This window comes from Strix uralensis, chromosome 4 (genome assembly GCF_047716275.1).
Source record: "Strix uralensis isolate ZFMK-TIS-50842 chromosome 4, bStrUra1, whole genome shotgun sequence".
NCBI lineage: Eukaryota > Metazoa > Chordata > Aves > Strigiformes > Strigidae > Strix > Strix uralensis.
The window spans coordinates 14,295,223-14,323,134 of record NC_133975.1 but is presented as its reverse complement, the minus strand read 5'-3'; the positions used below and the strand labels follow the sequence as shown (position 1 = coordinate 14,323,134).

At 40.6% G+C, this 27,912-nt stretch overlaps 2 protein-coding genes across 6 annotated transcripts in view; one reads left to right on the top strand and one right to left on the bottom strand.

Moving 5' to 3' along the window:
- Positions 1–4,149, bottom strand: part of EVC2 (EvC ciliary complex subunit 2) — a 76,884-nt gene extending 72,735 nt beyond the window's left edge. For 3 of the 4 annotated variants that reach the window (XR_012628633.1, XM_074865752.1, XM_074865751.1), the window contains exon 1: positions 1,603–2,147. Coding sequence is in view for 3 of the 4 variants with exons in the window: in XM_074865752.1 (XP_074721853.1) it covers positions 1,603–1,609 (7 nt within the window). In the remaining variant the exon portion in view is untranslated. Of the gene's footprint in view, positions 1–1,602; positions 2,148–4,131 lie in introns of those variants that run through there. The other variant, XM_074865750.1, reaches the window with a different exon arrangement.
- Positions 4,150–4,735: 586 nt separating this feature from the next.
- The window catches only part of EVC (EvC ciliary complex subunit 1), a 60,615-nt gene continuing 37,438 nt past the window's right edge, over positions 4,736–27,912 (top strand). For both annotated transcript variants that reach the window (XM_074865749.1, XM_074865748.1), the window contains exons 1-10: positions 4,736–4,975; positions 8,597–8,707; positions 11,450–11,533; positions 12,037–12,269; positions 13,255–13,339; positions 15,569–15,667; positions 17,955–18,092; positions 20,051–20,209; positions 21,752–21,968; positions 26,252–26,400. In XM_074865749.1, the coding sequence (XP_074721850.1) occupies positions 4,805–4,975; positions 8,597–8,707; positions 11,450–11,533; positions 12,037–12,269; positions 13,255–13,339; positions 15,569–15,667; positions 17,955–18,092; positions 20,051–20,209; positions 21,752–21,968; positions 26,252–26,400 (1,446 nt within the window). In that variant the 5' untranslated portion in view covers positions 4,736–4,804. The remainder of the gene's footprint in view (positions 4,976–8,596; positions 8,708–11,449; positions 11,534–12,036; positions 12,270–13,254; positions 13,340–15,568; positions 15,668–17,954; positions 18,093–20,050; positions 20,210–21,751; positions 21,969–26,251; positions 26,401–27,912) is intronic.

Genomic DNA, 27,912 nt, shown 5'->3' with positions numbered 1-27,912 from the left:
CTTTCGGTGAAGAAATTTTCCCTAATATCTATTTTAAACCTCCCCTGGCACAGCTTGAGGCCATTTCCTCTTGTCCTATCACTTGTTCCTTGGGAAAAGAGACTGACACTTGCCTCCTTTCAGGTAGCTGTAGAGAGCAATAAAGCCTCCCCTGAGCCTTCTTTTCTCCAGGCTAAACAACCCCAGTTCCCTCAGCCACTCCTCGTAAGACTTGTTCTCTAGCCTATTCACCAGGTTCACTGCTCTTCTTTGGACATGCTCCAGCACCTCAATGTCTCTTTTGTAGTGATGGGCCCAAAACTGAACACAGTATTCAAGGTGTGGTCTCACCAGTGTCAAGTTCAAACATACCATCACTTCCCTAGTCCTGCTGGCCACACTATTTTCAACCACTAATAAAAAGACACTGCATGTCAAAACACTCCAATTGCCCATTTTGCTTTAGTGTCAGAAGGTTCTTCTGAACTACAAAACTGCATGCATTTCCTCTCTCAGTGGACTGCACATTAATAATTTGAAACCCATCAGAAAGCATGATGTGAGCAGCAAGGATGACACTGAATAAATATAGGAACAAAATAAGGAAGCTCAGCAAATCTGAATTATTTGCTTTCATATTTAAATTAATAAATTAATTTGTGGATTAGGCATGGCATGGGACAAAGAAATTAGAGGCATCTCACTAGATGACTTCTTCAGAGTGTGTAATTTCTTGGCAAATGCATGTCATGAAATCATCTCTTGGGGAACAGCAGCCACGGGGGGGGTCTATTTCAGACATTGCATTGCTCCTGTTAATGCGCTGTAAGAGGATGTCGTAATCTTTCAGGTTACCTTTCATCTCCACTACGCTTGGGTGAGGTAGCACACTATTTATTATAAACATATAAAGAAAATAAAGACCAGAGACTCAGAGAAACTAAGTGATTTGTTCAAATGTACACAAAGAGTCTTTGACAGTCAGCCTTCAGATGCAGCTCCTCCAAGCTGTAAGAGACTTCTCTAAATATTGGTGTACCCTATTTCAATCAGATTAGGCAACTATCACTGGAAATGCTCGGTGTATGAGACTAGTGACAAGTATACTTTATACCTACTGTAAACAGTATTAGCATCCCAGCAACACTTCCAGACCCTCTATGTCTAGGAGTCTTTCTTGGCCCAGGACAAAGTATATTAGCTACTGTAACTGCAGAGGTTTTTGAAAATAGCTTCAGGAGTAGGTATTGCAACAGTGTCAGTAAATGCAGAGAGGTTAAATTAGCTTCTGAAAAGGAACAAGGTCTTGATCAGCTTGAAGTAATACAGGTTTTTTACAACACTGGGAATGCTGAGCATCAGAGGGTGCTCCCCTATGTCATGTTTAATGAGGAAAAAAGGCTCCTCCTGAAAATGATTCAGATCAGGGTACGAACTGGTATCTTCTCACAGGGGCTCCATTCTAGATGAGCTGTTTAGGGAGCCTAGAGCACCCTCATTCCTAACTTCTGAGCAAACACTCCCCTGTGGCCCAGCACCAAGAGTCCCACTGATGACAGTGGGCCACCAGGGCCCAGTTCCAGCCCCTACAGCACTGAAAAGAGAGAGAAAACAGTTACATACCTGTCATTCCCAGACATCCCACCTCTTTTTCAAGCCACAGATTATCTTTAATAACCTAGAGTTAACACAGAAGAGGGCAATTATAAAAAAGAACTATTTTCATAAATATCTAATATTGAACTCTTATGCTGAATTTATGCTTCACAATTAGACAGAACCCTGTCCCACAAACCCTTGACTTTCCAAAAATTAATTACCAGAAGATACACAACACGGCTCTAGAGGTCTCCCACAACTTGCTAAACAGTATGAGGCTCTGCTGTCTCCCAGTATGGTTATGGTCGCTTGGGGCTCAAACTGTACTTACACTTCATATTATCAGGCTGAGCCTCTGCACAATAGTGGAGCAGGAGGGTTTGCTATTAGTTTGTTCTTATAATCTTTCTTTGCCATTTTCAAAGGCAGATGAGGACACAGGAAAATCCAATCACTAGAAGTCGACAGGAATGTGTCCATATTGGGTGCTCAAGACTAGTGATATTACATTCATTTTTCCTTTGGAGCATTACATGGAGCCTTTCAAAGGGACCACAGGCTAAAAACTGCAGCTCACAAGGCAATCTGTGACAGCATCCCGCCTGTGCCTAGACCACAGAGACTGCTACAGAAATCACAGCTCTAAAATGTCAGTAAAAGTGTCTTTTAGGATTGTTAATGCCCAGAGTTTTGATCTAGATGTAGTAGTCATTTCATTTAATAAAAATGCTTCCTTGCAGAAGATAATACAGAATGCTGGCTGATTAACATGAGTGATGTGACCCACACTTGCTGTTTCGGTCTGTTCTCAAGCATTGAATGTGAGTAACCTTAAATACTGACTTATGTCAATAACACTGTTGCAGTACAGCAAGTTAGGAGCAATTTTCTTCTTTGCCTGCTCAGGGAAGCCATCAGTTTGATTATTGCTAGAGCTGTAACTTTAGTTAACCTTGTGTGCTCTTCAGATAGGGCACTTTCCCTCAAAACAACAGCAAATGCAAGACGTATCACAAATGTGGATGCATCAGGAGTCCTGGGTTTTAAGTGGTGACTGCTCTGGAAAACAAGTACATATGGGATTGGAGGCAGCTCTTGTGGAAGAGAAAGAAAGGACAGAGAAACGAACACAAGCGCGGGAACATGCAGCACACTCTGAGAAGCCCCGGGATGCAGCTCTGGGAGGCCCCAGGCCCCCAGCTCTTTGCTAGAGGTTATCTGCAAATACCTTGTACAGCTCTCCCTGCACTCCAGAATCCTTGAACAAAAACTGAGTTATGCCAAAACTCTAACGCCGTTATTAATTTCTTCTCAGTGGTTAAACAATCTATATGACCCTGAATTTTGAGTAGCCAAGCATCTCAAGAACACAGAAAACCCAGGAAACTCCAGTGGCAAACTTAAACAAAAAATTGTCTGGTGGACAGAGAGATATACATATATGTATGCATTTCCATATGGATATGCAGCAGTAGAAATCTCATGTTAAAAGGGAATTAACCTTTGCCAGATATTTCTAGAGCAGTTTAGAGCTCTATCTGCATTAAGGAACTGTGTACCAGTACACTAAACGGATGTAATGACAGCAGTGTAAAACACTGATGAAAATACAAAACACCGATACGATGGTCTGTTAAATGTTGAAATAAATCTTGCTTATAAATATAAATCCCAAATATTACCCTTATGCATTATATCAGCATATATATGAATGTGAATGTTAAATGTCAACAGTTCCTTTGTAAATGAGCCTGTAACAAGAGTAGACAGTGGTCTAAGCGTGCAGAAAGGCACGCAGAAAATGTGGCTTGCTAGCCAACAAGCTTTATTCCTAAGAAATCAGTGTACAAATGGCTCCTGATTTCCACAGACTCCAGGCATTTTATTCATCTGTGGTTTTACAACAGCTCATGCACAAAAATCTACAGTGCTCGTATGTCCATGTGCGTCAACTAAAAATGACATTATAGCACCCCTTGTTTTTTCTTCTGCCTTATCTGACATTCAGTTCTCAAGAGTCTGCACTGGAAAATACAGTCTGGATATTCAGCACAATTCTTCCACTCTGCTGCAGAGTGTTTCCATAATACCAGCGGGCATCACAAGGGGCTCTGCAGGGGCAAATAGTGCCAATTCTATGGGCCAGCACTCCCATCATGCTTCAAAAGTAATTAATTTAATGCAGTAATATTGCCAGCAGACATTTTCCCAAGTTTTACATTAATTTATTTTTCTGGTGGAAGAATAAGGCAGGGTGTTGGTTGTTTTGTTTTTTGTTTTTTTTTTTTTTTTTTAATTTTCCTGCAATACTATTTCCTACTGATTAGTCTTCTTGTACTCACACCACAAACTAATTGCTCATAACTCGCTCCATCCCCTACCCCAGTCTCAGGTGTTCTCCACATGGGCAAAAGAAAACTACGTTGGCACATTTTGAGAGAGCTTGATAGATAAAGAATGAAACATAAAAGCTGTATCCTAAACCGCTAGTGGCATTCCCAAGAGCGGGCTGACTCCAGCGGGCAAGGGTGCTGTGACCGGATAAAAACGCACCAAATGCCCAGGCGCAGCCTCTGCCGGCACGGGGCACGCTGCGGTGGCCCGACCACGCCGGCCCTCGGCCGTTTTCAGGCCGCTGCCCCCAGACCAAGTGCCTGGGAAGCGGCCGCTGCTCCGCTGGGCCGCCGCTCCTCCAGCAAACCCCGCCGCGGGGGGCTCGCCGCGCCCTCGGCCGCGGCCTTCTCCTTCGGCCGCCATCGGCCGCCCCGGGCCCACGGATCCGCCACCCGCGCAGCGCCCGGTGGGCCCGCCGCCTTACCGCAGCCGCCGTCCGACCGCAGGGCTCCCGGGGCGGGCCCGGCGCCCCGGCCACCTCCGCGGGGCTCGGCGGGGGGCGGCCCCCGGCCCGGGCGCGCCGGGCGGCCGCTCCGAGGGGCGGGACGGGCGCGGAGGACCCGCCGGGGAGCAGCGCCGGGAGCAGCGCCAGCAGCAGGCCGGCCAGCAGCCGCCGCATGGTGACGGGCGGGCCCTCCGCGGGCGCGCAGGGCTCCGCGGAGACTTTCCAGGCGCTGCCGCGCAGCCAGACCGGGCCTCAGCCGCCGCCGCATCCATCCGCCATCGGTCTCCTCCCACCGCGGCGCGGGCGGGGCGCGGGCGGCGGAGGGGCCCCGGGCAGCGGGCCCTCCCCTCCCCTTCCCGCTCCTCTCTGCGGGCCGGGCCGCGCCCGATGGCGGCGGCCGGGGGCTGCCTGCGGGCGGTGGGTCTGCAGTTCTGGGCTCGCTCGCTGCAGGCGCTGCCCGCTCTGCTGGCCCCCGCCGTCCTGCTGGGGCTGCTGCTGGGCGCCGCCGCCGCCGCCCTGCTCTGCCGCTGCGCGCTCGGGCCGCGCCGGCGGAGAGAGGTACGCGGGGCCGGCGGGCGGGGGGCTGGCCGCCGGCCTTCCCCGCTGCCTTCCGCCGCGGGGAGGCTCGGGCCTGCCTCGGGCTGAGCAGCTTGGAGGAGTCGGGGCCGGTTTGTGAGGGGCGGCGGCGCCGGCTCGGCTCGGCCCTGCCCTGCCCGCGGCGCGGGGCGGCCGGCGCTGCCTACGCTGGGCCGGGGGCCCGGGGTCCGGGCGGGCCGCGGGGCGAGCGGCGAACGCAGCAGCTGTGACCGCGGGGAGGCGGGGGGGGGGGGGGGGGGGGTGAGCTCGGTGGTTGGTGGGGAGCCCCGTAGCTCTTGACACACCTCTGTTGGGAAGGATTTTACTGCTTGCTTCGTTTAAAAATTCACTGAAACAAACAGGCTGACTCAAAAAAGAGGCCGGTCTAGGTATTTATGTGTTCTAAATATTGCCCTGCTGCCCTGTATTTTTAACATAGGTGACCCACTAGTTGCCTCTCCCAGCCATCACTTCTTGGACAAGACTGTATTGCTTTTTAGGGGATAATGGAGGGTTTACCTGGCTTGCAGAAACTTTGTGAGATAATTGAAAATAAACACTTAGTTTCCATCCTAAACCAGTAAGAACAATCCAGTTTCCAAAGCATTTTGCGAACTTTTCCAAAGTTCATTTTACAGACAGCACAAGCAGAGTATTAGTACTAACCCACAGCAATAACTGCACTGAGGGTACACACATACATACATACCCGAGAAATAAAGGAGACAGAACACATCTTAAAGTTTCTTCGATGCGAAACTAACAGGGTTTTCTAAAGCATGTGATTTTGTTAATAACGTACCTGTCTTGCTGTTTTAAGGGCTGTGGTGGATGGTTTGTATCTCTTTATTACATAAAGTGTTGGTTTGCACTTGAGGATTGCAGAGGTAGCACATACCCACAGAACTGCTACCAGGCAGACGTATTTTCTGAGAATTGTTATCGACTTGCACTTCTTTCTCCCATCGTGTTTAGTCCCAAATCATGCTGGATTGACTGGATGTAGCAATGGTTGACGCTGGCCTAGCTGGGAAATCTGGAACCCTGCAGAGCATTCCGCTAACCTGCAGTGGGGGGTCTGGTTTCGCTTGGTTTCTAACCACACTTTTTTTCAGCTATAACAGCTCTGCTGCGTGTGCGTATCTGCTAGTGTTGATCGTCATTAAACATGACATAAGAGAAAAATCCTCTTGCTCCCCACTGCTTTTATGTAGGAGGATTGAAACTCTGTTTGAAGCCATGCTTTAGCCTAGTAATGGAGGCACTTCAAATGCTGGATCAATGCATCCTGTGCAAGTGCAAGCCTCTTTGATTCAATTCCCATTTTCCCTGCATTAATAGGTGGTATCTTTATTGTACTGCCACTACCAACTCAAATATAGCCATGTACAATTTTATCCTTTATGTCATTTATGTCAATAGGGAATAGAAGCTGTCAGTTCTCTCTGGCCCAGATCTTCAGATGCATTTAGGTGCTTAAATGCCATTAAAATCAATGCTGCTGCGGTAAAAGTGGTGTTTATTTTGAAAGAAAAATAAACTGCTTGCTGGTGCATACAGAGCACATTGCAGGGTGGGCAGATTGTGTCTTATGGGTCTGATTTCCCAAATCAAACAGGGCTACCATAGGCTGTCTGTGCCTGTTCCTTCTTTGTACTGTCTGCCTCACCGATGCTATGGAGCAAGCCTGTTGTGTGTGTGGCAGGTACTGAACTGCACGTATTACAGCCTTCTGTATCCAAAATAAAAGCAGGGATAGTTTACCTGAGTATGCCATATTCCTTCCCAAGCAGCTGAGTTATCCTTGCAACAGGAGCAGGGCAAGTACCTGGAGTCCGAAACACCACAATAAGCCACTAGCATTTGTCACTCGGCCCCAATTAATCGCTATTCTACAGATCTCAGCCTGAATCTGTGGAACTTAAATGTATGCAGTTAAGTGCCTTATTGGTTTGATGGTCCGTGCATAGGACGCACTGGGATAGTTATAAGAAGAAACCTTTACCATGATAACTTCAGACCATGTGGTGTGTCATAATACATTTCTATCAATAATATTCTCCTGTTAGAGTAAAGCGTTGCCTGGAGACTCTTGTGGCCCTTTGGGTTGGAGCTTGTCTCATTATGGTATTCTGGTAGATTAGCCTGATGAAGTGTTGCAATAATTACAGTTAGACTTAGTTTCATTCAATTTTTAATGCTCTAAAATGGGAGCTCTACAGCACTTCAGTTGCTAAAATAACAAAGGACATAAATGGAGAGGAAGACAATGAGATTAGAAATGTTATCAGGAAAAACAAATCCTGGAAAAAATGCAAATGCTTTTAAAATGATAGTGTTGGAGATATAAAGGAGTGAAAAGGAATACTGGATGAATACGAACAATTGGAGAAAACAAGAAAAGCAAATTCTCATTTTGGAGTGGCTATAGTGTGAGGTACAGTTGTGAACTCAACGTGGCTACTTCCACAAGTCTCAATCACTCAAATTTTGTGAACTTCTGGTTTGGGACAAGTGAAAAGATTGCTGAGGGAAACTTGTAGCTGTTCTTTTGTCATAAGTAGATTTTTAGGAACTAGCATCTGCAATTCACCATGTCTTAGAGACTAACCCAAGAATATGATCTGTATTACTGAGCATTTAAATTCCAGAGAGGTGATAGAGGCAAGTCATAAGGAATGAAATGTATTCAAAGGCTGAGCAGTTCACTATATTCTGAGAAAATGCACTACTCTATATACCAAGTGGCCAAATAATTCAAGGAGAATCTTTCCATAAGACAGTTACATGCATAGTGGCTGCAGCCATATCATTAGACTACAGCAAAAAGCCATCAGTGGATTGAAAACCTGAAAAATAATTTAAAAAGTAGTCAAGGTAGGGTGGCTGCCATCTTTTCCTTCGCTAAAAAAATTCCTTGCAATGCTGTGTTTGGATGTACTGACCAGCATTAGTATTATCTTTTGGTCTCTCTAGTACACAGGGAAGATGTGTACAGGAGAAGGTTTTGTTCCCACATAGTCTGTGTCCATACCAGGGGCTCTGTATGTGTATTAGGGAAGTAAAGGCCAATGATATGGGCTGCTTTTGGGGAAGGAAGATGGTGAACATTTTCTTATGGTTATTTCTTCCTCACAGAAACTTTCCCACACATAAAACTTCGTTTAGGAAGCTTTTCTCATAGCTGGGGAACAAAAATACTTGGCGTTCTATTCATTGCAGGCAATTATAGACAATTTTAATTAACTTGCTTTAATTGAGAAGTTTGAACTCAGACCGTGAGCTCGACTCCATAGTCAGTAGTAAGACGTTTTGAGAGCAGATGGATTGATTTGACATGTTTACACCCTCTAACAATATTTCAGATTAAAATTCTACTTCTGCACTGATAAATCAAATTCATAAAGTTCATTAAATTATTCCTTCTCAAATAGGTAAAATTCTCATTAATTTTCAGCTTGTATTTTTCCAGAATTTTCAACTAATACTGAAATAGTTTTCAGGACAGAAACATGAATGTATCCAGGCTGCTGTCAAAGATGTTTCCAGTGAGTCTGCGTGATCTTAGTGTTATATTTTATCTGTTTTCTCTCGGAAGTTCAGAAGGATGATTCCCAGAGACTTCTGGAAAGCTTCAACTCTGATGAAAAAGAGCACACGATCCTGAAAAATAAAGCAGAACCCTACACATCAAAAGAGGAAATGGTGCTGGAGGTAAAGCTCTGCTCTTGGTGGATGTCCATTTTGCTGCATGTAGCAATGAGCACATTCAGGACCTGATCCAAACTGTCTTAATTTTCCTGGATTTGGAATTGAGCCCTTAAAAAGTGTTCAGAAAAAGTGTAAGAAGGAGAGTGAGAGTTGATGACTGCTTATGAATGCAACCATTTCAGGCACTCATTCCCCGTATGAATTCCATTTCTCTTGGGATATTTTAATCAAGATCCTGAGTTCTTTTTGGACAGGGGCTTCTTTGGTTTTGTCTCTACATTGTCCTTAATTTCAAAAGGCTGCTGGGAAAAGGTAACACTGTAGACATAAGAAAAAGTTCTTAAGTACTGAAGTCAGTGCTGATAGTTGATAGTGGATTATTTCCTGGAGAAGGAGATTTATTAGAGAAATTTCGACAATAACAAAGTTCCCTCATCAGGTTCAATCTGGAACAAATACTTTTTTTCTAAAGCCTCCTTAAAGGCTCCAACTTCTAAAGCCTGTACTCAGTAGAGGGAGAAATCATAAATGAAGTAAAATGAGTATGTTTGCAAACAGCAGCATCTTCAATGGCTTTCTCACATAGGAAGTTCTCCCATCAGGCACCAGCTGAAGATACAGTGCAGAGTTCAAATGACCACAAGTACTGAAACACCATTGTGGTGAGCTGGGATTCAAGGACAATTAGAGAAACAATTTGGAAAGAAAAGTAGGAGAAGGTATAAGCTTATAAGTTTAACCCACCCTGAGTCAAAAATTCAAATAACTTTTTTGGTGTGATAATCTCAAAATAACTTGAGAACCAGTTCTACCGTGTAGTAGTTAGGTCACTGCCTTTCACCCAAAGCTGATTTGAGTACTCTTGGTGAAGCTAAAGGTTGTGACTTAAACCGCACATTTAAAAAAAATGTGCAGTTCAGCTAACTCATTCAGTCTATTATAGATAAATTAAATACATGCAGAAAGTGTCAGTTAAAGTCAGCCGGTCTGGAGCTTAGCTTGTAACAAGGACAGGTTTCCAGACAAAGAGAAGATAGACATTATTGTAAACATTTTATCATTGATTTAAATCCTGGCAGGTAATTAATCTTCATTTCAGTTTTGTGATCAAGAATGGTGATGAATCATGGTTGGTTATTTTGCTTGAGTTAAAGTACAGCACACCAAGTGAGATGGATTAGATACTCTTTTGGAGTGTAAATCCTGTAGGAGAATTTATTCAACGATATAACTTTATGCATAGTACCAGTCCTTTTGAAATGGGATCACATGTTTTAAGGGTGATCATTCACAACTATATCCATTTCCCAAACATGTTAGCTCATTTATTACACATTAAGAAGTAACCTTGTTATTTGAAGGGACTTTCTCCCACCTATTTGTCTAACTACTAAATTATTTTTTTTTCTATTTATTTGTTCCAATTCCCAGAGGCTTTTGCTGTTACTAGCATCAAATTGGCAGTTCATGAAGAAGCATAGGTGGAAAATGCTTTTAGTTATGTTAGAGCACTTAAGGAAAACAGGTATTTTCATTCTGGGACCTTCCACATCACAATAATACCATAATTACTGTATTAATAATAACTGTGTATTACTCATGCCTGCTGAGAACCAGAATGTGTTAGTTCTAGCACACTGTGACAAGGCTTTACGGCTTTAGACTGCAGCTGCTCTGCCTCCAGCCATTGCAGAGCAATAGCTCTGTCGGCTTCTGTGCCTGGATATGTATTGCAGCAGTGGGACTGTTTGGTATGAGCAAGTGTCTTACACCCTGACCTTGTGCTTTTAACTTTATCAGTAAATCCAAAAATTACTTCTGGAAATAAATGAGATGGAGATGAAAAGGTACAATGATAAAAGAGTCTAATGAAAGACGTAGTTTGCCCTTCTCTTCCCATTTCTATTTTTAGACTCTATTAATGCTTTGATATTTCCTAGAAAAATCTATATAAAGAAAATTGCGTTTTGACAAATCAGATTCTTCCATTTCATGTGACAAAACCAAGAAAGTTAGAACAGGAACTCTCCTAAAGCTTGGATTTAAACATTCTATCTGTTGTTTATAGCCAACCTTTTATTAAGCCATACATAGTCTCACAAAACAAAGCTGATTATCCCATTGTTTCAGTGCCTAAAGCAGTGGCTAGGAAAGAGGAGGAACAGAAAGTCAGATTACGTGATATAGCAGATTGTATGAAAAGAATGCATTATCTATAAAAAGTTCTTTGGAAGAACATTGATATTTTCTCTAGATTATAGGTAAGGGTTGTATTATAAAAGTTCTGCCTGGAAAAAATGACAACTAGTGTTGTTTATTGTTTATTTAAATTGAAAGATGGAATTTATAGGCATAATGATATCTGTGGAGCTTATGCTTTAGTAGTTTCTATTATTAAGATAATTTCAGTCTCTCATGTGAAATCTTTAGTTGCTGCTAACAGGGAGGGAAAAACCTGAAATGAGAATACTTGTGAATACCAGCTATTGCCTATTTTCCCTTGCAGGAATAAAAGTATTTTTGAGCTGTGGTAATGACAGAGTTCCCTTTTCTGGGTTTCATACTCTGAATGAGTCTTACAGAAGACTTCTTGTGCCAAAGCAGAAACAGTCAATAAATAGTTATCAATAGGAATTTCTAAGTTGTGTAACCAGAAGGGGAACCAGAAGGGGCACGCGATTCTTAGAGTGAACAACTGTTAGTTCTGCTGCTGTTCCCAATGATTCTCTGTTCTTTTCCACACAGGAAAGTGAGTCTCCTCTGAACAGTAACGTCACAGCATTTGCATTAAAGGCAAAAGTGATCTATCCCATCAATCAGAAATTTAGGGTAAGGTTTTAAATTCTACTTGCAAAAATTAATGACAGTCATTCTATGTCAAAGTACATTGCGGAGTCAAGTAATGGAAGAAAACTTACTTCCAACCTGCTTAATAGGGATGTTTCTTTGTTTATAGTCCATTGTCTCAGGGCTTATTCTGTAAGACATCAGCTGCTTTCAGCTCCCTCTGAAACCTGCAGTGCTTTATATGGTGTCCAGTCAGTTTTCACTGTAGTCAGGAGAGGTTGAGACTGTCCAAGGAGCCTTAAGAAAACACCCCAGAAAGATCTGCCCCTCAATAAGAAAACATGCACCAAGCAGATAACCACAACAGAAGAATGCTTTCTGGGCAGTGCAGGAACCTATCAGTATGATGATTTTTAATTTATGTGGAAACACTTTTGCCATGTATATTTAATTTTTCACTTGAAAGTAAACACTGCAAATTGATGAGATGTTTATCTCCTTACTGTGTTGTATTATTTGACCTTGTAAATGTTCTTTGACTGTAGCCTTTGGCAGATGGCTCATCCAATCCATCTCTGCATGAGAATCCAAAGCAGGCAGTTCTGCCTAATCAGGTCATGGAGACATCTACGTCAGGCAGCCTGGGATCCCTGAGCCAGGGAGACAAGGAGGACTGCAGTTCCTCCACAACAATACATTCCACAACAAGCGATGACAGATTTCAGGCTCGAGCCTTCCTCAAGGTGACCAGTTTCCCTGAAGTGCTAATGTGTGAGAGGTAAGAAGAAAACCTGCCCTTGTGTTTGGTCATTTCCTAGTGTGCCCAGCGGTTTTCAGGATGATCACTGAAGGTCTGGTGTAAACCAAAGGCTGGGCTTGAATGCATACGTTCACCACATCAAGACAGGGTTATCTGCTTATAACCCTAAAAAAACGGTTGTGGAGATTAAAATAATACATCATGTTACATATTAAAGGTAAGTTTGATATTTATGAAATTGTGGGAATCAGAACTTTGGCAAAAGCTGTCTTGTAAAAGGTATGTCACTGTTTGAATATGGAGATCCCTTTGTTTTGGCTCTTACGCTCAGTTCACACGTGTGGTGTTATGCTCAACTGGGGTTGGAGTCCCCTGCACTGTGCAACATCAAGTCACACAACAGGTGCATTGCGAACAGCAAGTGGCAGTGGTCTGTTCTCTCTGTTTTAATGCGAACTGCTCAAGTCTTATTGTGGGAAAACAGTTTCTTTCTCAGACATGCCACTGATGAGCAGGTACTGCTAATCGAAATGAACTGTCGGCTCTGATTTTTTTTTCAGCTGCACCGTGGCAAGGTGTCCCTAGATGAATACATATGTATCTGTATTCTCATTAGCAAGAATAAGGAAAATCGTATTTGTGTCACTGGGGAACTGGGGAAGGTACTAGTGATGAAGAATATTTTCAAAATGTCCACTCTTATTATAGCTGGTTTAATTTAAAGCCTTGTTTTCCCTTTGTTGTAGCCACTCATGCCTATATTTAACTCGCCTTTTTCTAAAGGGAGCTGCAACCCTAACTTTGTTAACAGCAATAATTTGTTTTGCTTAGTCTTATGTATTTTATCTGAAAAAGAAGACAATGTGGAAATAAAGTGACGACTACCATTTTGGGGCAGTGCTTTCAGGAGAATTTACTGGTTAAATGAAACTATTACATGGTGTTACCCTTTTGTGTAACCTTCATTAGATTGATATTAACACTTTTTTAATCTTTGTTTTAGTTTTGATGTTAAGCTCTGCCTTTGCAGTCTTATATTAAAAGATCTCATGCTTCTTGATACTGAACTCAGAAAAGAAAAACATGTGGTAGGTACTCATGTCTCATTTATAGCTATTTGTTTTGAACATCTTAGTTACATATCAGTTTAGGAAATAACATAAACAACTGGCTAGCTGGGAAGTAGTGTAGCAGAGTTGCATTTCTACAGTATTGTCTTTATTTTTTCTGCATATATATATGAACTTCATAAAGGAATAAAATAATATAATGAAATATATTGGACTGTGAAATACAGAGGGACAGACTGGATAATATAAAAATTTTTTTTTAAACTCTACTCCAGAGAACAACATACAGCACTTGAGGTTCATAAAAAGATGGAAAAAATTATTTAGTAGATGAGTTTGTCTTAAGGACAATGCTTGTGCATTGCTACTTCAAGGACTCCAAGCTTTTTGAATAAAATTGAAAATTCACTTCAGCTGAATGAGTACCATTGTGATAAGTACAATAATCATGATTCTGTAGGACAGAGGAACTAAGGTACCCATTTAAACCATAGATAGCTACCTACATCAAGTCACAGCATCCAGAGCTGACAGGAAAAAAAAACCCAACAACAAAAAAACCCCAAAAATGGATGTATACAATTAAAGCCACTGAATAGTCAGTTAGGAGTTTGTGGTGGCTAGTTATGATCAAGTACAGAATCATTACCGTTACTGAGTTTTAGCTTAGTTAATATAAATCTGGACATAAAGTATGCAGCTTTCTCCTCCCCTTCTTTCCCAACCTCTGTTTAAACATGTTGGACGTTTCTGATATAATTTATTTCAATACACTGAGAATATTTCAAGGGGTGGGATTTTCTGAACAAATTTCTACACAACCTAAAGGAGGAAGCATGAAAGTGAACCTGGAAAGCAGCTTCTTTTCTGAATGGTTATTCCCATCTAAGTAGATGAGAAAGGGAAGTTTAGCTTGACTAAGGAAGGTTGAACTTAATCTCAAAGTTAATCATCAATTTGTAAATGAAAGTAAGGTAGAAGCATGGTGATGTAATCACAGAAACACTGAGAAAATGAGCATTTCACACACTTTGTGGCCCACCAGAAATTACCACAAAAGTCAGATGACTTTGACCTTTAGCTGAAGCTTTGAATAGCTTCATATTTTTGCTATCAGCAGAAAAGGGAAAAAAATTTCAGTCTAGAAAATAGTTTCTTCCTTTTCCACTCTGCTTTCTCTGATTTAAGTCTTTTGTTCTTAACATCAGGTCTAGGAAAAGGAAACATATCCTCTTCCTTCAGTGTTTTCTTGAATTCTTTTTTTTTCTTTTTACAATATGTGTTATCTTGGTGGTGTGTGTTCAGAACATGCCAAACTCCTATCCAAAACGTTGGGAAGTGAGATCCAAAACATGGCTGCTTTATGGCAGTCCTTTTTGGCACCCAGTGTGGAGCAGAGGAATGAGATCTCTAATTATAGCATATTTTCCAGATTTTGCTCAGCTGAAATGTTGGCTTCGATAACTGCTTTTATATGTAAATACAATTTTATTTATGTTTTTATGTTTAAAATGGCCAACTTCTGCATCATCTGTTTTCAAGTACATGAATAACAAGCAGGTGGCTGTTAATTTTCACATTTTTATTGTCACATTGGAAAATGCTGCAGCAGTTAGTAATGAAGTGAATTGTCTTTACACTGACACTCTAATTGAGGCTAGAGGGGAAGAGGTTAAGCAAAAATTATCCCAGTGTTCAAAAACATCTTTTTGAAGACACTAGTATTAAATATATTTTAAAAAAAAAGCACACAACTGGAATATAGGTGTATTTTTTGTAAGAGAAAGTAGCTAGAACTTGAGATGGTTACTTTAGAGTTGTATATAAAAATGTTTGATACTTCATTTGGCTGGCTACAGTTGAAATCATAGTAATGAATATGTTAGTATCATTCAGTTAAGGGGTTCATTAAACTTTAGAAAAATAGGCTTTATATTTTTAAGTGATCTGCATTTTCTCCGGTAAAGGACAGTTTCAAATGTGTCAGTCTGGTTACAAGGATATATGAGATTATGTCCTTGTTCTTGTTAGAATGTAGCACCATCTTTCAGTATCTTACTGAAGCCAAAGCCAAAGAATTTTTCACAATGGAAGTACTGCAGAGTTGCTGATGATGTTTCTGTTATTTTGCTTATGATTCACTGTAGTCTCACTGGTTGATTTAAATCAACGAAAGTTATCACAAGGATGATCTTACGATGTTGAACAGGCACTTACCCTCGGTTTTGTTTCCTTCCTTTTAAATAGATGTTTATTCAGGTTCTCAAAATATACCTCACAGACTTTTATCATAAAAAGAAGATTAATGATGATTTGTTCAAGAAGATCCTTTTAATTCAGGAAAATGTAAGTGTTTGTGCTGGTTAATATTTAAGACCACAGGAAATAAAGAGTGAATCCCACCAGTTGATGCAAGCTGCCACAGTGGGCTATCTCACCTAGTCCTTTTAAACAGTAATGTCATTTGTAATTTTTTCAGAAGAAATGCAAAGAAACTACCTTGTTCATTGATTCTCTCTATTACCTTGTATGCATTTCCTCTTTGTTATTGTATGAGGTGATCGGGACAGTGATGTGTGTAGCTCAAGGATAAAAGTATTTCGTAGTTGAATCCATTCAAGCAAACATTGTGAACCTTATTCACTCAGATTTAATATTTTCTAATTATCAGGTCTTTGTCTGGTCCCATGTATCAATTCTGATAATAAAATAGCAGGAAATGAAGTACCAGAAGGAAACTAGGGGATTTCGTCAAGGGAAAATATACTTACTTTCCTCATTGTCCTTTTTGCTTCTTTATACTTGTATCAAAATCCATATGCCACTTCTGAAGTGTAAGACATACGTTGACAGTCAATATGCGTTTCAGATAGAGTCACAGTACTATTTTTAAGATCATTAGAAGGAAAAAAAGCTTCACACAACTAAACGAAATAGAAGAGCTACTGGTTCTATTTTCCGTTTTCCAGACTAGAGTTATAGAAGAGTCTGGGCTGAGAGGCACATCTGGAGGTCATCTGGTCCAACTTTCTGTAGGAAGCAGGGCCTTAAGTAAGGTTATCCAGTGCCTTGCCAATCTCAGTCTTCAATATTTGCACTGAAGGAGATGCCACCATTTCTCTGAGCAGCCTAGTCCAATATTTAATTTTCTCACAGTAATGATTATTTTTTTCTTACATACGGATGGAATTTCACATTTAGGCAGTCTATCAGCTTATCAGCTCTAGTTGTTGAGATTTGTTTGTGCAGTCTCACAATCTGTGAATTAATATCAGGAATCTCTGTAGTTGTACCTTATAATTTATATCAGAATGCATTTTGCCTTAAAACCACTCTTCTGCCTTAAATCCTCAGGTTTAGTATTAAAGTTGATTGTTTTTACTGAATGAAAAGTGAGATTTGATGTGTGAATCCCCATTTCTGATGGAATTCTGGTAATGACTTCAAATTATAAACACAGAGGTAATATAGATAAGCACATTTCCCAATATAGCCTAACCCTCAGTGAGGCTTGACAGCATCGGTATTTTCATGCACTTAACTGAGCTGCTGCAAGACAAAGACTAAATCTTGTTTATTAGATGCAGTGATTGCTGGAGTAGTCCAGTTGTTTAAGTGTCAATATGGGATTCCTGTGTGCTATATTATGGAGAGAAAGGTCTTGGAAACATGACAGCTTTACAGTTGGAGTATTACATAAGGGATGAGGCTGGTTACGAATACCATGGAAAAGAGATGTTGGTCATAAGCAAAAGCATTAGCACTGGAAACTATTTACTGCATTGCCAAGACAGAGGATTATATGATCTGTTGCAGACAGCATTTTCCTCTTTTAATTCTGCATTGTAAGAAAAATTCATGGGATTTTGATGAAATTGTTTGTGAAGCTTGTCAAAATCTGGTTACATTTCTTTAAGGCATAAGGGTATCAAGTTAATGCATTGACACCCAAGATTGGCTGGTATTAAAAGTAAATGCTTGTTATGTAAGGCATGTTTCAGCAGCTGAAGTATCATCCATTTCAGTACCAACCTTCTAAGTAATGGCAGAAGACTGGTATTTGTTGGTATCATTAGCTTTCAGAAAAAATCATCCTCATTTCAAAAACTTTAAAAACCCATGTAATCATGTATCCTGTAATTTGTCCCTTATGTGCATTACAGGTCTGTTCATCCGTGTGTGCTAGCATGCTGCAGGAAACACTACCTGATTATCATATCTGGATACTTACCTGTGCTTTTAAACACAGCATGTACACTCATAGCTGCCATTTAAGATGGGGCATGTGCATTAAAATAAAAGTATTTGTGGATAGATTCAGAGGATTATTAGTATGAAAGCTCATGGAGCAGTGTTTACTAAAACTTGAATTCAGTGGAGATGGACAACAGTCTTGATTGTACTCACATACTAGTGGAAATATATGTAGTTGTATTAAATGTAGTTCAGAGCTGCCATATACCTTGAGTTTTCTTTGCTTGCTGCAGAAGGTGCATTACCCAGAGACAGAACTTTGTGAATACTCTCGTTCAGCTTCCTTAGCCATGAGCCAGAACTGACATACAAATTCACTCCTGAATGTAGAAGTTATTTCTGTTTTTCTGTTTAAAAAATCACTTGCTTTTTTTCCCAGGATTTTGAAGAATTACAGAAACAACTTGATTCTAGACTCCAGAATACTGAGATGTCAGGAGCCCATAATTCAGAGTACCAGACTCTAGAAGACTTAGAAAGGAAAGAAAGGGAATATTCTGAGCACGTAATAGATAATGTAACTTTCTAATTTTTTCTAAAATTTTATTTTAATGTTATTCTTTTGATGGGGAGTGTTTTGGGTTTTTTTTACCTGTTGTGTTGACTAGTCCACAGTTAGTAATTTAGATGTGTATGAGTCCTGAAAACATTTTTATATTGCTCCAGCAAAGTATTTCCAACTCCCTTTGGGAGTCAATATGGTTTTTATACAAACACTGTTTTATCACACTGGGTTTAGAGCTGAGAAATGTCTATTATTTGTCAGATGGTAAGATTTGTTTCAAGTCTACGTATACCCTGACTTTTAGGAATTTTATTCTAACACCTTGTTTTCTTCAGTCCTCCATAACTGAGTAAGAGAGTAGTAAGTCTATAAAACTTCTTCAGCTGGAATAAGTACTAAGAAAATAATTACAGTACAACCTTTTAGTACACTTTGCACATTTACTTTAGTAAAACATTTTTCTTTAGCAACTTTCCATATTAGAATACATTTACATGTTTTTTGATGTAAAAATATAATCTGATAGCAGGCATTTGATTCTCAAAGTAAAGATTTTTTTTTTTGTCTCTTCAGTAGTGTCACTGTGTCCAAACAGCTTGCAGGTTAGAAAACTGGTGGTTAAGAATATTCTGAATATTATTTTTCAGTAAATTGAGTAATCTGGAAGATATTCTCCTTCTCAGTCCTGTTTTTGAGGTTTGAGCAAATTCACTGCTGACAAAAATGGGAGACTGACTAGACAGACTGATGGCTCTGTGAGCTGCCTGCACTGATTGACTGTGGCGCTTCATCCCTGAACTGAACAGCCCATCATCTCAGCCTTGGGCCTTTTTCATAGAGGAGTTAACATTTTTTAATGTCGGATGGTTAAGTACTTCACTGGGAATTTTCTCAGCTTTTTCTTGAGTATCTGGGCTTTTCACTTTATAGTGGAAGTCCTGTTAACGGTGGTACAACTGTCAAGTTTCTTTTGCAATTTAACTTTGCTCTGTGAAAAATTGATTGAGTTCTTCAGAGTTAGTCACATAAAAAAATTGCTGGCAGCCTCACTGAACAACATGAGGCATTTATTCACCAGCAGCAGTGATCCTTCAGTGGGTCTGTCACTCTTATGCCAGCAGATGCTTTTCATCCATATTGAAAATGATTGTCCTGTATGCAGATTCATATAGATCAGGACCTTGAGCTAATCCACTCCTCCCTCAATAATATAAAGAGGTTTTTTGCCATACTCACAGATGCCATGGTCACAGTTTTTTTCAAAACTCACAGATATTTAATACATATCTTGGTGATGGATACATTTTCTTACCTTTATGTGTACTAGTAATCCCATTAAAGACCACAGAATATTTACCATTGTGCACAGTCATAGGTGTTTGTGGGATTGGAGCCTAAAACTAGAGACTACCCATATGATAATACATCAGAATAGACACATACACTGTGCAGATACTGCATAAAGTACTTAATTCCAGTGCAGTTAATAAAGTGCTTATGTAGCATGTGGCTATGAAAGGCTTTGATGGTGTAAAACAGTGACAATTTTCAGTTTTCCTTTTTTAGCAAAAATCTTGTTTGCCTGAAATGCCTGCTCCTACAGCTAAATAAACTTCCCAGAAAAAAGGTCTGCAGTTTATCTTTTTTAGTTTTCCCATTAATACTAACAACATAATAGGCTTTTATAGATGCAATATGTGGAGAACTAACAACAAATTCTTCGTGAGTTATACAGAATGACTACATTTAAAAAGGTCAGGATTGACCTACTGGTTATGTGCCACCAACGTGTGTATAATCATATAGTAAATAGGCTCTTTAGCTTTGCGAAATGTTCGCTGTAACTAATACTGAAAGCTGTCTGTAGTCTCAGTGACTTGTATCTCAGTAGACTGGTATGCCTCTTGTTGTAGTGAAATACTAGATGATTAATGAGGGAGTATAGATTGTTTTTGATTCGTATTTCACAGATGGAAGCTTTCTGGAAGCAGACTGACAAAGCCCAGCAGGCTTTTTTGGACCAATCAAAATGCTCAAGTGCCAAAGCAACAAAGATAAGGATGGATCTGACCGAGAAGATGATTGCAGTAGAAAGCTTATTAAGTGAATCTCAAGATTTGCAGGCAATGGTAAAGTACAAAAAGAAATAAAAGTTGAGAGAGATGTAGTCAATCTGAACATAAAGAATGATGCAAGCGTACAGAGTCTGTTCATCCAGCCTCAGGAATGATGTAGGCTGCTTACTCCATTTGTCTCTTTCAGCTTTTTGCAAAGAGCTCAACTTCCATTGAAGTTTATTAGACTCACAGGAGGGTGAACTCTCTGCACTTGAGTTCTAATTCTCAAAATACCATTTTGGCAGTCATGTTAGAAAAAAGTGATATTAATGCAGCCAGGGAGCCAGGAGCAAGAGCACTAGATCTAATGATGAAGGAGAATTGTTACCTTGGGCATTAGGACATTTTCTTTCAATATATTTATTCCACTTTGACTAAGAAATCCTAATTTAAATTTGAGCGTGATTCTGTGTGTCCAATGACTTTAACTGGAATTGAAAACCCTTAACATCTCTTAATGATATGGTCTTAAGAGGGAAAAATATGTTTATAAATGCATCAGCACTGTGCTTTATGTTGTGTTAAGTCTTTATTTTCTTTTTACAGGACATCCTTAAAGAATTACTTGGAATTTATAGATTAACAGTAGAATCAGAATCTGACCCACTGCATTTATTAGGAATTTGGAGAATAAATGGATAGCTGGCTTTATTTGCCTTACTAATAAACAGATACAGTAGTTATGAGCTTGTTAGTTTTGTGGTGGAGCAGCTAAGTAAACTGGGCTGGCCAGGTATGAAAACAGTCTTTGCAGCTGATCAGACTTGACCCATACGGGGCTACTATACAGTAAGTTCCTTCAGATGGGCAGACTTCAAATGAGGTGTTTGGATACAGATCCAGGAAATATTCCTACCTGAAGTCACTACTGTGGTGTTTACCTCTCATTGCGAAGGTCATTGTATGTGTGTCTCCATTACCTACAGTAGTTGTCACACTCTTTCCAACCTTGCAGCATTGTCTAAAGCAGTTGCAGTTTCACCCAAGAAATCTTGCTCCCTACTGTAATCCTGGTCTGCTTCTTTATTAGTGCAATGAAATCTGCTAGGCCATAGGCAGTTACACAGATTTTTAGTGTATTCACTGAACTCCATCTGACCACATACTTGAAGGAATGCCAGTATCAAAATCAAATATGTGTCCTTATTTCAAAATGAAAGCTCATACTGGTGTGCCATATAGTAACGTGAAAAGAGGTCTAGGACTTCCATGTTGCCCTTCTGTCCATCTTTCTCCCTTGAGTATTTAAGTTTGTTCTGCAAGCTTGTTGTTGTCCTTTGCTGCCTTAATGTCTTCTTGACAGCTACAAATAATGAAAACCACCAATAGTTTTAGATGAGCTCTTGCAACTGAATGTGCAATAAACCCATTGCTATCCTACACCAGTCAAGATTTTCAGAAGTATTTAAATACATGAAGATTGTTATTCACATGGTCTTGAGAAGCCTCCTTGGTTTTCTGTGTAGTGTGGGAATTAATAATTCAATGAAAGGACAAGCACAACCAAAGACCCGTTCTTGGTTTCTAAATGGGATTTTTTTATGTTTGTTTTAGGACATTCAGGAAAGGTTATTCAACTGGGAGCTTATGGTAAAAATGATTGATTCACTGAAGTCCTATATACCAGAAGAGTGCAAGTGTAGATTAAACATTGTGTCAAACATTCTGGACCATTTAACTGTAAAGAATAATCTCTCAGTCCGACAGAAGGAGGAACTTTTAACAGATCTGCACAAGGCCTTCTGGGAACAATTGGCACATTTCAGTAATGGTGAGTATTTAGACTGGATCTCATGACTTAACAAATGTGGGTATGAGTTCTCATTATTGTATGAAATAGTAAATAGTTCTCATTGTATTAAATACTAAAAATACTATGGCTTCAGCCCTGTACCCTCTTTTAAAAAGGTGTTGATGAATTGGCCAAGAACACTATTATTGTGAAGGGTGGATGCTTAGAATAGGAACTTTGTTTTTAAGCCTTTTAGGTCTTCACAGAATCATCTAGGTTGAAAAAGACCTTGAAGATCATCTAGTCCAACCATTAACCTAACAGTGACCGTTCCCAACTACACCATATCCCTCAGCGCTATGTCAACCCTACTCTTGAACACCTCCAGGGATGGGGACTCCACCACCTCCCTGGGCAGCCCATTCCAACACCTAACAACCCGTTCTGTAAAGAAATGCTTCCTAATATCCAGTCTAAACCTTCCCCGGTGCAACTTGAGGCCATTCCCGCTTGTCCTATCGCTTATTACTTGGTTCAAGAGACTCATCCCCAGCTCTCTGCAACCTCCTTTCAGGTAGTTGTAGAGGGCGATGAGGTCTCCCCTCAGCCTCCTCTTCTCCAGACTAAACAACCCCAGTTCCCTCAGCTGCTCCTTGTACGACATGTGCTCCAGACCCTTCACCGGCTTCATTGCCCTTTGGACACACTCGAGTAATTCAGTGTTCTTTTTGTAGTGAGGGGCCCAAAACTGAACACAGGAATCGAGGTGCGGCCTCACCAGTGCCGAGTACAGGGGTCTTGTTCCAGGCCAACTTACTCTACAGTTCATATAATCTATACCTTATTTCATTAATTTGAAGATTGAAGAAGAGTCACATTTGTTACAAGTATTTGAGAGATTTCTCCATTTACTGTTCACATACTTGACATTGTTGGTGATGCTGGCTAATGTTAGGGACTGTAATAGCTGTGTGTGTGTATCATATTGTCTTATGATCTCCTGCTACCGTGTGGAGCCAGAAGATACAGAAAACACAGTTGTGCTATCACTCTTGTGAAAAGATAATTTTAAGGCTTAGGATCTTCAGATAAACCTCTCTTTTATTATGTCAGACTAAAACACTTTAAAAATTAAGTATTTTCCTCTTCCTCTTACACCCTTTCACATGGGCTATCTATGAAGTACACAATTATAACAAAGTCTAAACTGACTGACCCACTGATTTAAGGTTCTTCCTGTGTCACTTTGCTTGTTACCTGACGGCCAACGTGTTCAGAAACACACCCCCAACTTCTCTGATAGGTGCTTTGTCAAGCAGTGATACAGTGGGCTCAGCACTTCCCATCAGCACTCATGGAAAATTGTAGTACATGTTCAGCCAAAAGGAAAACCGAGAAGTATTTTACTGCCACACATTTTCCAGAACCATTTCTGCTACTTGTGGGCATATTTAAAGAAAATTGACCTAGCAAACCAGCATTACGGTTAGAGTTCAGCGAACTGAATAGTCAGAATGAGTGTAGTGTTGTTGCAGTATATTCTTGCTGCAGTGCTGCTCATTCACTTTCAGGCTTCATGTCAATAAGTTGTGCCATATCTCATGGTCAGCAATTCACAAAATCACCAAATGGTTGAGGTTGGAAGGGACCTCTGGAGGTTATCTGGTCCATCCTTCCTGCTCAGGCAGAGTCAGCTGCAGCTGGTTGCCCAGGACCATGTCCAGATGGCTTTTGAGTATCTTCAAGGATGGAGACTCCACAATCTCTCTGGGTAACGTGTGCCAGTCCTCAGTCACCCTCAAAATAAAAAAGTGTTTTCTGATGTTCAAAGGGAACCTGCCATGTTTCAGTTTGTGCCTGTTGCCTCTTGTCCTGTCACGGCACCACAGAAAAAAGCCTGGCTCTGTCTTTGCACCCTTCCTCCAGGTATTTATATACATTGATAAGATCCCCCATGAGCATTTTCTTCTCCAGACTGAACAGCTCCATCTCTCAGCCTTTTCTCACAGGGAGAGATGTTCCATTTTTGTGGCCTTTTGTTGGACTCTCTCCAGTATCTCCATGTCTCTTGTACTGGGGAGCCCAAAACTGGACACAGCACTCCAGGTGTAGCCTCACTGGTGCTGAGTAGAGGGGAAGGATCACCTCCCTCCACCTGCTGGCAATGCTTTGTCTAATGCAGCCCAGGATACCATTATCCTTCTTTGCAACAAGGGCACATTGCTTGCTCATGTTCAACCTGGTGTCCACCAGAACCCCCAGGTCCTTTCCTGACAAGCTGCTTTCCAGCTGGATGGCCCCCAGCATGTGCTGATGCCTGGGGTCACTTCTCCCCAGGTGCAGGACTTTGCACTTCCCGTTGTTGAACTTCATGAGATTTGTGTCAACCCATTTTTCCAGCCTGTCAAGGGCCCTGTGGATGGCAGCTACTCCTCCCATTTTTTGTGACCTCTGCAAACTTGCTGAAGGTGCATTTTATCTTCCATGTCATTATGAAGATACCGAGCAGGATTGGACCCAGTATTGAGCCCTGGGGTAGACCGCTGGCTTACAGGTGGACTTTGTGCAAGTTTTCAATCCATCTCACTGTCTGCTCATCCAGCCTATACTTTGTCTCCTTCTCTCTAAGGATCTGTGGGGAGACTGTCAAAAACCTTGCTGAAGTCAAGGTAGACAATATCCACTGCTCTTCCCTCATCTGCCAAGCTAGTCATTTCATTGTAGAAGGAGATCAGAATTCCCATGCTGCAGACTTGCTCCACTTTAAAAACATCAGTTAACCATATGAACAGTTTGGTGATACTCATAAATTCAGGTATATCATGATTCAGGTTATTTCATGGATGTTTGCTCCTAAAGCTGGCATGCCTAGTTCATATTCTTTGCATAGGTTTAGCCACTAATATTCCTTAAGCATAAATGTACATCGGTGGGTGTTTTTTTCCCCTTTTTGTCAAGTTTCTCTTGTTCCAAAGCAAAAATAACTCTGTCAAGGCCTTGATTTTATGCAAAGTAGGTGTTTATAGTTATACATAGCTATATATTATAGTTAGTACAGCCTGTACAGAAGGGCATTATCAACCTTCTGGTTTTAGATAGAAATGAAATGTGTTTTAAAAAAAAAGTATCTGGAGTGCAGCATTTTCACATGAGAGTCTATGTTGACCTTGCTTATGAGCTCCTAAATACGTAAGTTAAAAACTATACCTATAATTCACAAGCAGAACACAAAGCCAGCAAGATTTGCTTCTAGGAAACAAACAAGGAAGTAGTAAAGAATCAAGCAGTGTTTAAAAATAACAGTTGCTACATTTGTTCAGATGACATTTTTATTACAGGCTCTCCTGTACTTTCAGTGCACTTTCAAGTGTTTTGTCATTGCGGCATCAGCCTGTGGATAAGCACAATAAGTTAGCATGGAGAATAAGTAACATGCTCAGTGCTACGGCAGTGTACTCCTTTATTTCTCCACAAAATAATTTCTCATAGTTAAAGCAGCTTGAAGTGGTGGCAGAACAAGAGCTACAGATAGATGACTATTCCTTTGCATTCCCCTTTAGCTGCCTGTGTCAGGAGTGAAGTACTGGTTTGGGATGGGGCAAGTGGGGGAAATGAATAAAGTTCTTAGGCAGACAGGCAGACATGAAGTAGTGGTAGAACATCAAAAGCATCAATTCCACTCTGCAGCACAGGGTCCAGATAGACTCATGAATTTATAAATCATTTGAAACTATAGGGGGAATGAAGGGGGGAAGAACTCGGTCCCAAATATTTCACAATACTTGCACAAAATCAGAGGGACCTTGACAACTTTTGCTGCAGGTCCCTGGGTGAGTCACTCTGGAAGCCTGGTATGGCTGCATGCCTATTCAAGCTAATCTGAACTCGCACTGCTCTAGACCTTTTCTCCCTGCCATATGTTACAGCACCTGTCCTTGCAGCAACATTTGCATATCTGCAGTTGGATAATGAGCCACTTCTGGACCTTCCCAAAGCAGGAGGGGGAGGTTTGGGGTGCTGCAGGTGGGAACCTGTTTCTTGAACTAACACACTGCTTTCTCATAAGGCAGCACTAGTGAAAGGGAGGGTGCAGGATGGTAGTGATCAAAAAACCTGATAGATTAAAGTGCCATGTAACAACCCAAAAGTTCACATCTAAAAAGACTATCAGGATAAGAATCAAATTTGAAATCCTGCATGGTAATTACTTGCCTATTTCACTCACTAACAGATTTCTGTGAGCTTATGTTTTGTGACAGTAGCAGATGCTACTTTCTCCCTGTGGAGTTGTGGTATCTAATCATTAGTGGTTTATGTTCCAGAATGTATCCAGCAAAGTAAAGACCTGATCTTGAAACGACTGGAGTGCCGTGCAAAGAAGAGAGAAGTGTTCAAACACAGACAGAAAGCTGAACAAGGGAGTCTCCTCAGTAAAACTTTTCATAATAAAGATGTTCATGATTTTCTTAAGGTGAGCACGTAAAAGCGTATTCTCAGTGTTCCATTAGTTTTTAAGGCCAAATATATTTCAGGTTTCTTCCAGTTCCATAAAATTCGGATTTTTGAGTCCTCCTGAGAATTGTGTACATTAGCACAGGTAGGATAGGGTCAGATCCCCTGTTGCCTGGGCTTGCCTAGAGGCTTTTCCTCCAGTGTTGGTCTTGTCGCATTGGAACAAAAAGCCGAAGGGTGTTAATGCTAGATTGCATGTTTAGTAGAAAACATCTTTTACTTAAATACTATGTGTTTGTTTCAATATAGGAAATCTCTGGAGTAAAGTATCTGGCCTGCATTACAGAAGAAAGCAGACTGCGCTGATCTAATTGCTTTTCTATGAGTGAGGTTACTGAGGCTCAAAAGACTATCAAATTTCACATAAACAGAGGGAAAACTCATTATGGTTGCTGGCAGGATACCTTAGAGAAGGTTTGCAATAGATCATTTAATATGGTATACAATGACCAGTGTAATGTTTTCATGGCCATATTTTCTATAGAGCTCTTGTTATTGTTCAGAATGTATATACGAAATCAAGAGTTCTTAGCTGTAAATGCTGAGAGCTGCAAAACTCCTATAACTGCTGAGAACTACAGACCCAAGTTATTAAGAAATTAAAAAAAAATCAATCCTTAATTTTCATTAAAAGAAATAATTTAAGGTTAAAGTGGTTACATCCAGCAGCATTAAACTTTTGATGAAATCTAATAACTTAGATAAATTACTATATGAGAAGACCCAGATTCCAGCTGTAGCAAACTGTCAAAATTTATTGATCTCAACACTGCAATTTTGTACTGCAGGGCCAAGTTCTTTAATTACATTGTATGAATTGGATAATGCAGTTACTGTTCTTGTATGCAACACCTGCCTGGCAACACCTCAGTTCAAAACAGAAGGTTTCAGGCACTTTAGAACAGTAGAGCACATTTTACCTCTTTGGCTTTTCATAACTTGAGACAGATAATTCTGTCACACGTTTTTGTAGCCATTAAGAACTTGTGAATGTATTTTCCTTATACACATCATTCAGAACTCTTGGACACATCCCAAATTCATTAAACAAAGCTTAGAAATTTTGTATTAAGACCTCTCCCCTACAAAGTTAGAGCCACACAGTTTTGTGCAAGAGATGCTCTATTCTGTACACCTTAGAAAGCTAACAAATATACTTAATTAAATAGTAGACTGACAGTCTGCTATGACAGGCTGAGCAGAAATGGGCAACTTGCACTTCATGCTGCAGGACAGAACACAACTGAGTCTTAGTATTATGAAATGCCTATATGCAAATAAAAAAACAAGTCAGAAATTTAAGCCTTTTTGCTGCCACAGTGGAGAGAGCCTTTTGTCCCAGAAAAGATGGGGTCTTGAGTCCAGAGACTCTGAAGAATAAGAAAATTATGTATTTATTTGCAGCTCCCATGATTTGACTTAAATAGTCCAGTAACTATTTTGTGTCAACAATACCCTCAGCGCTGAGGAG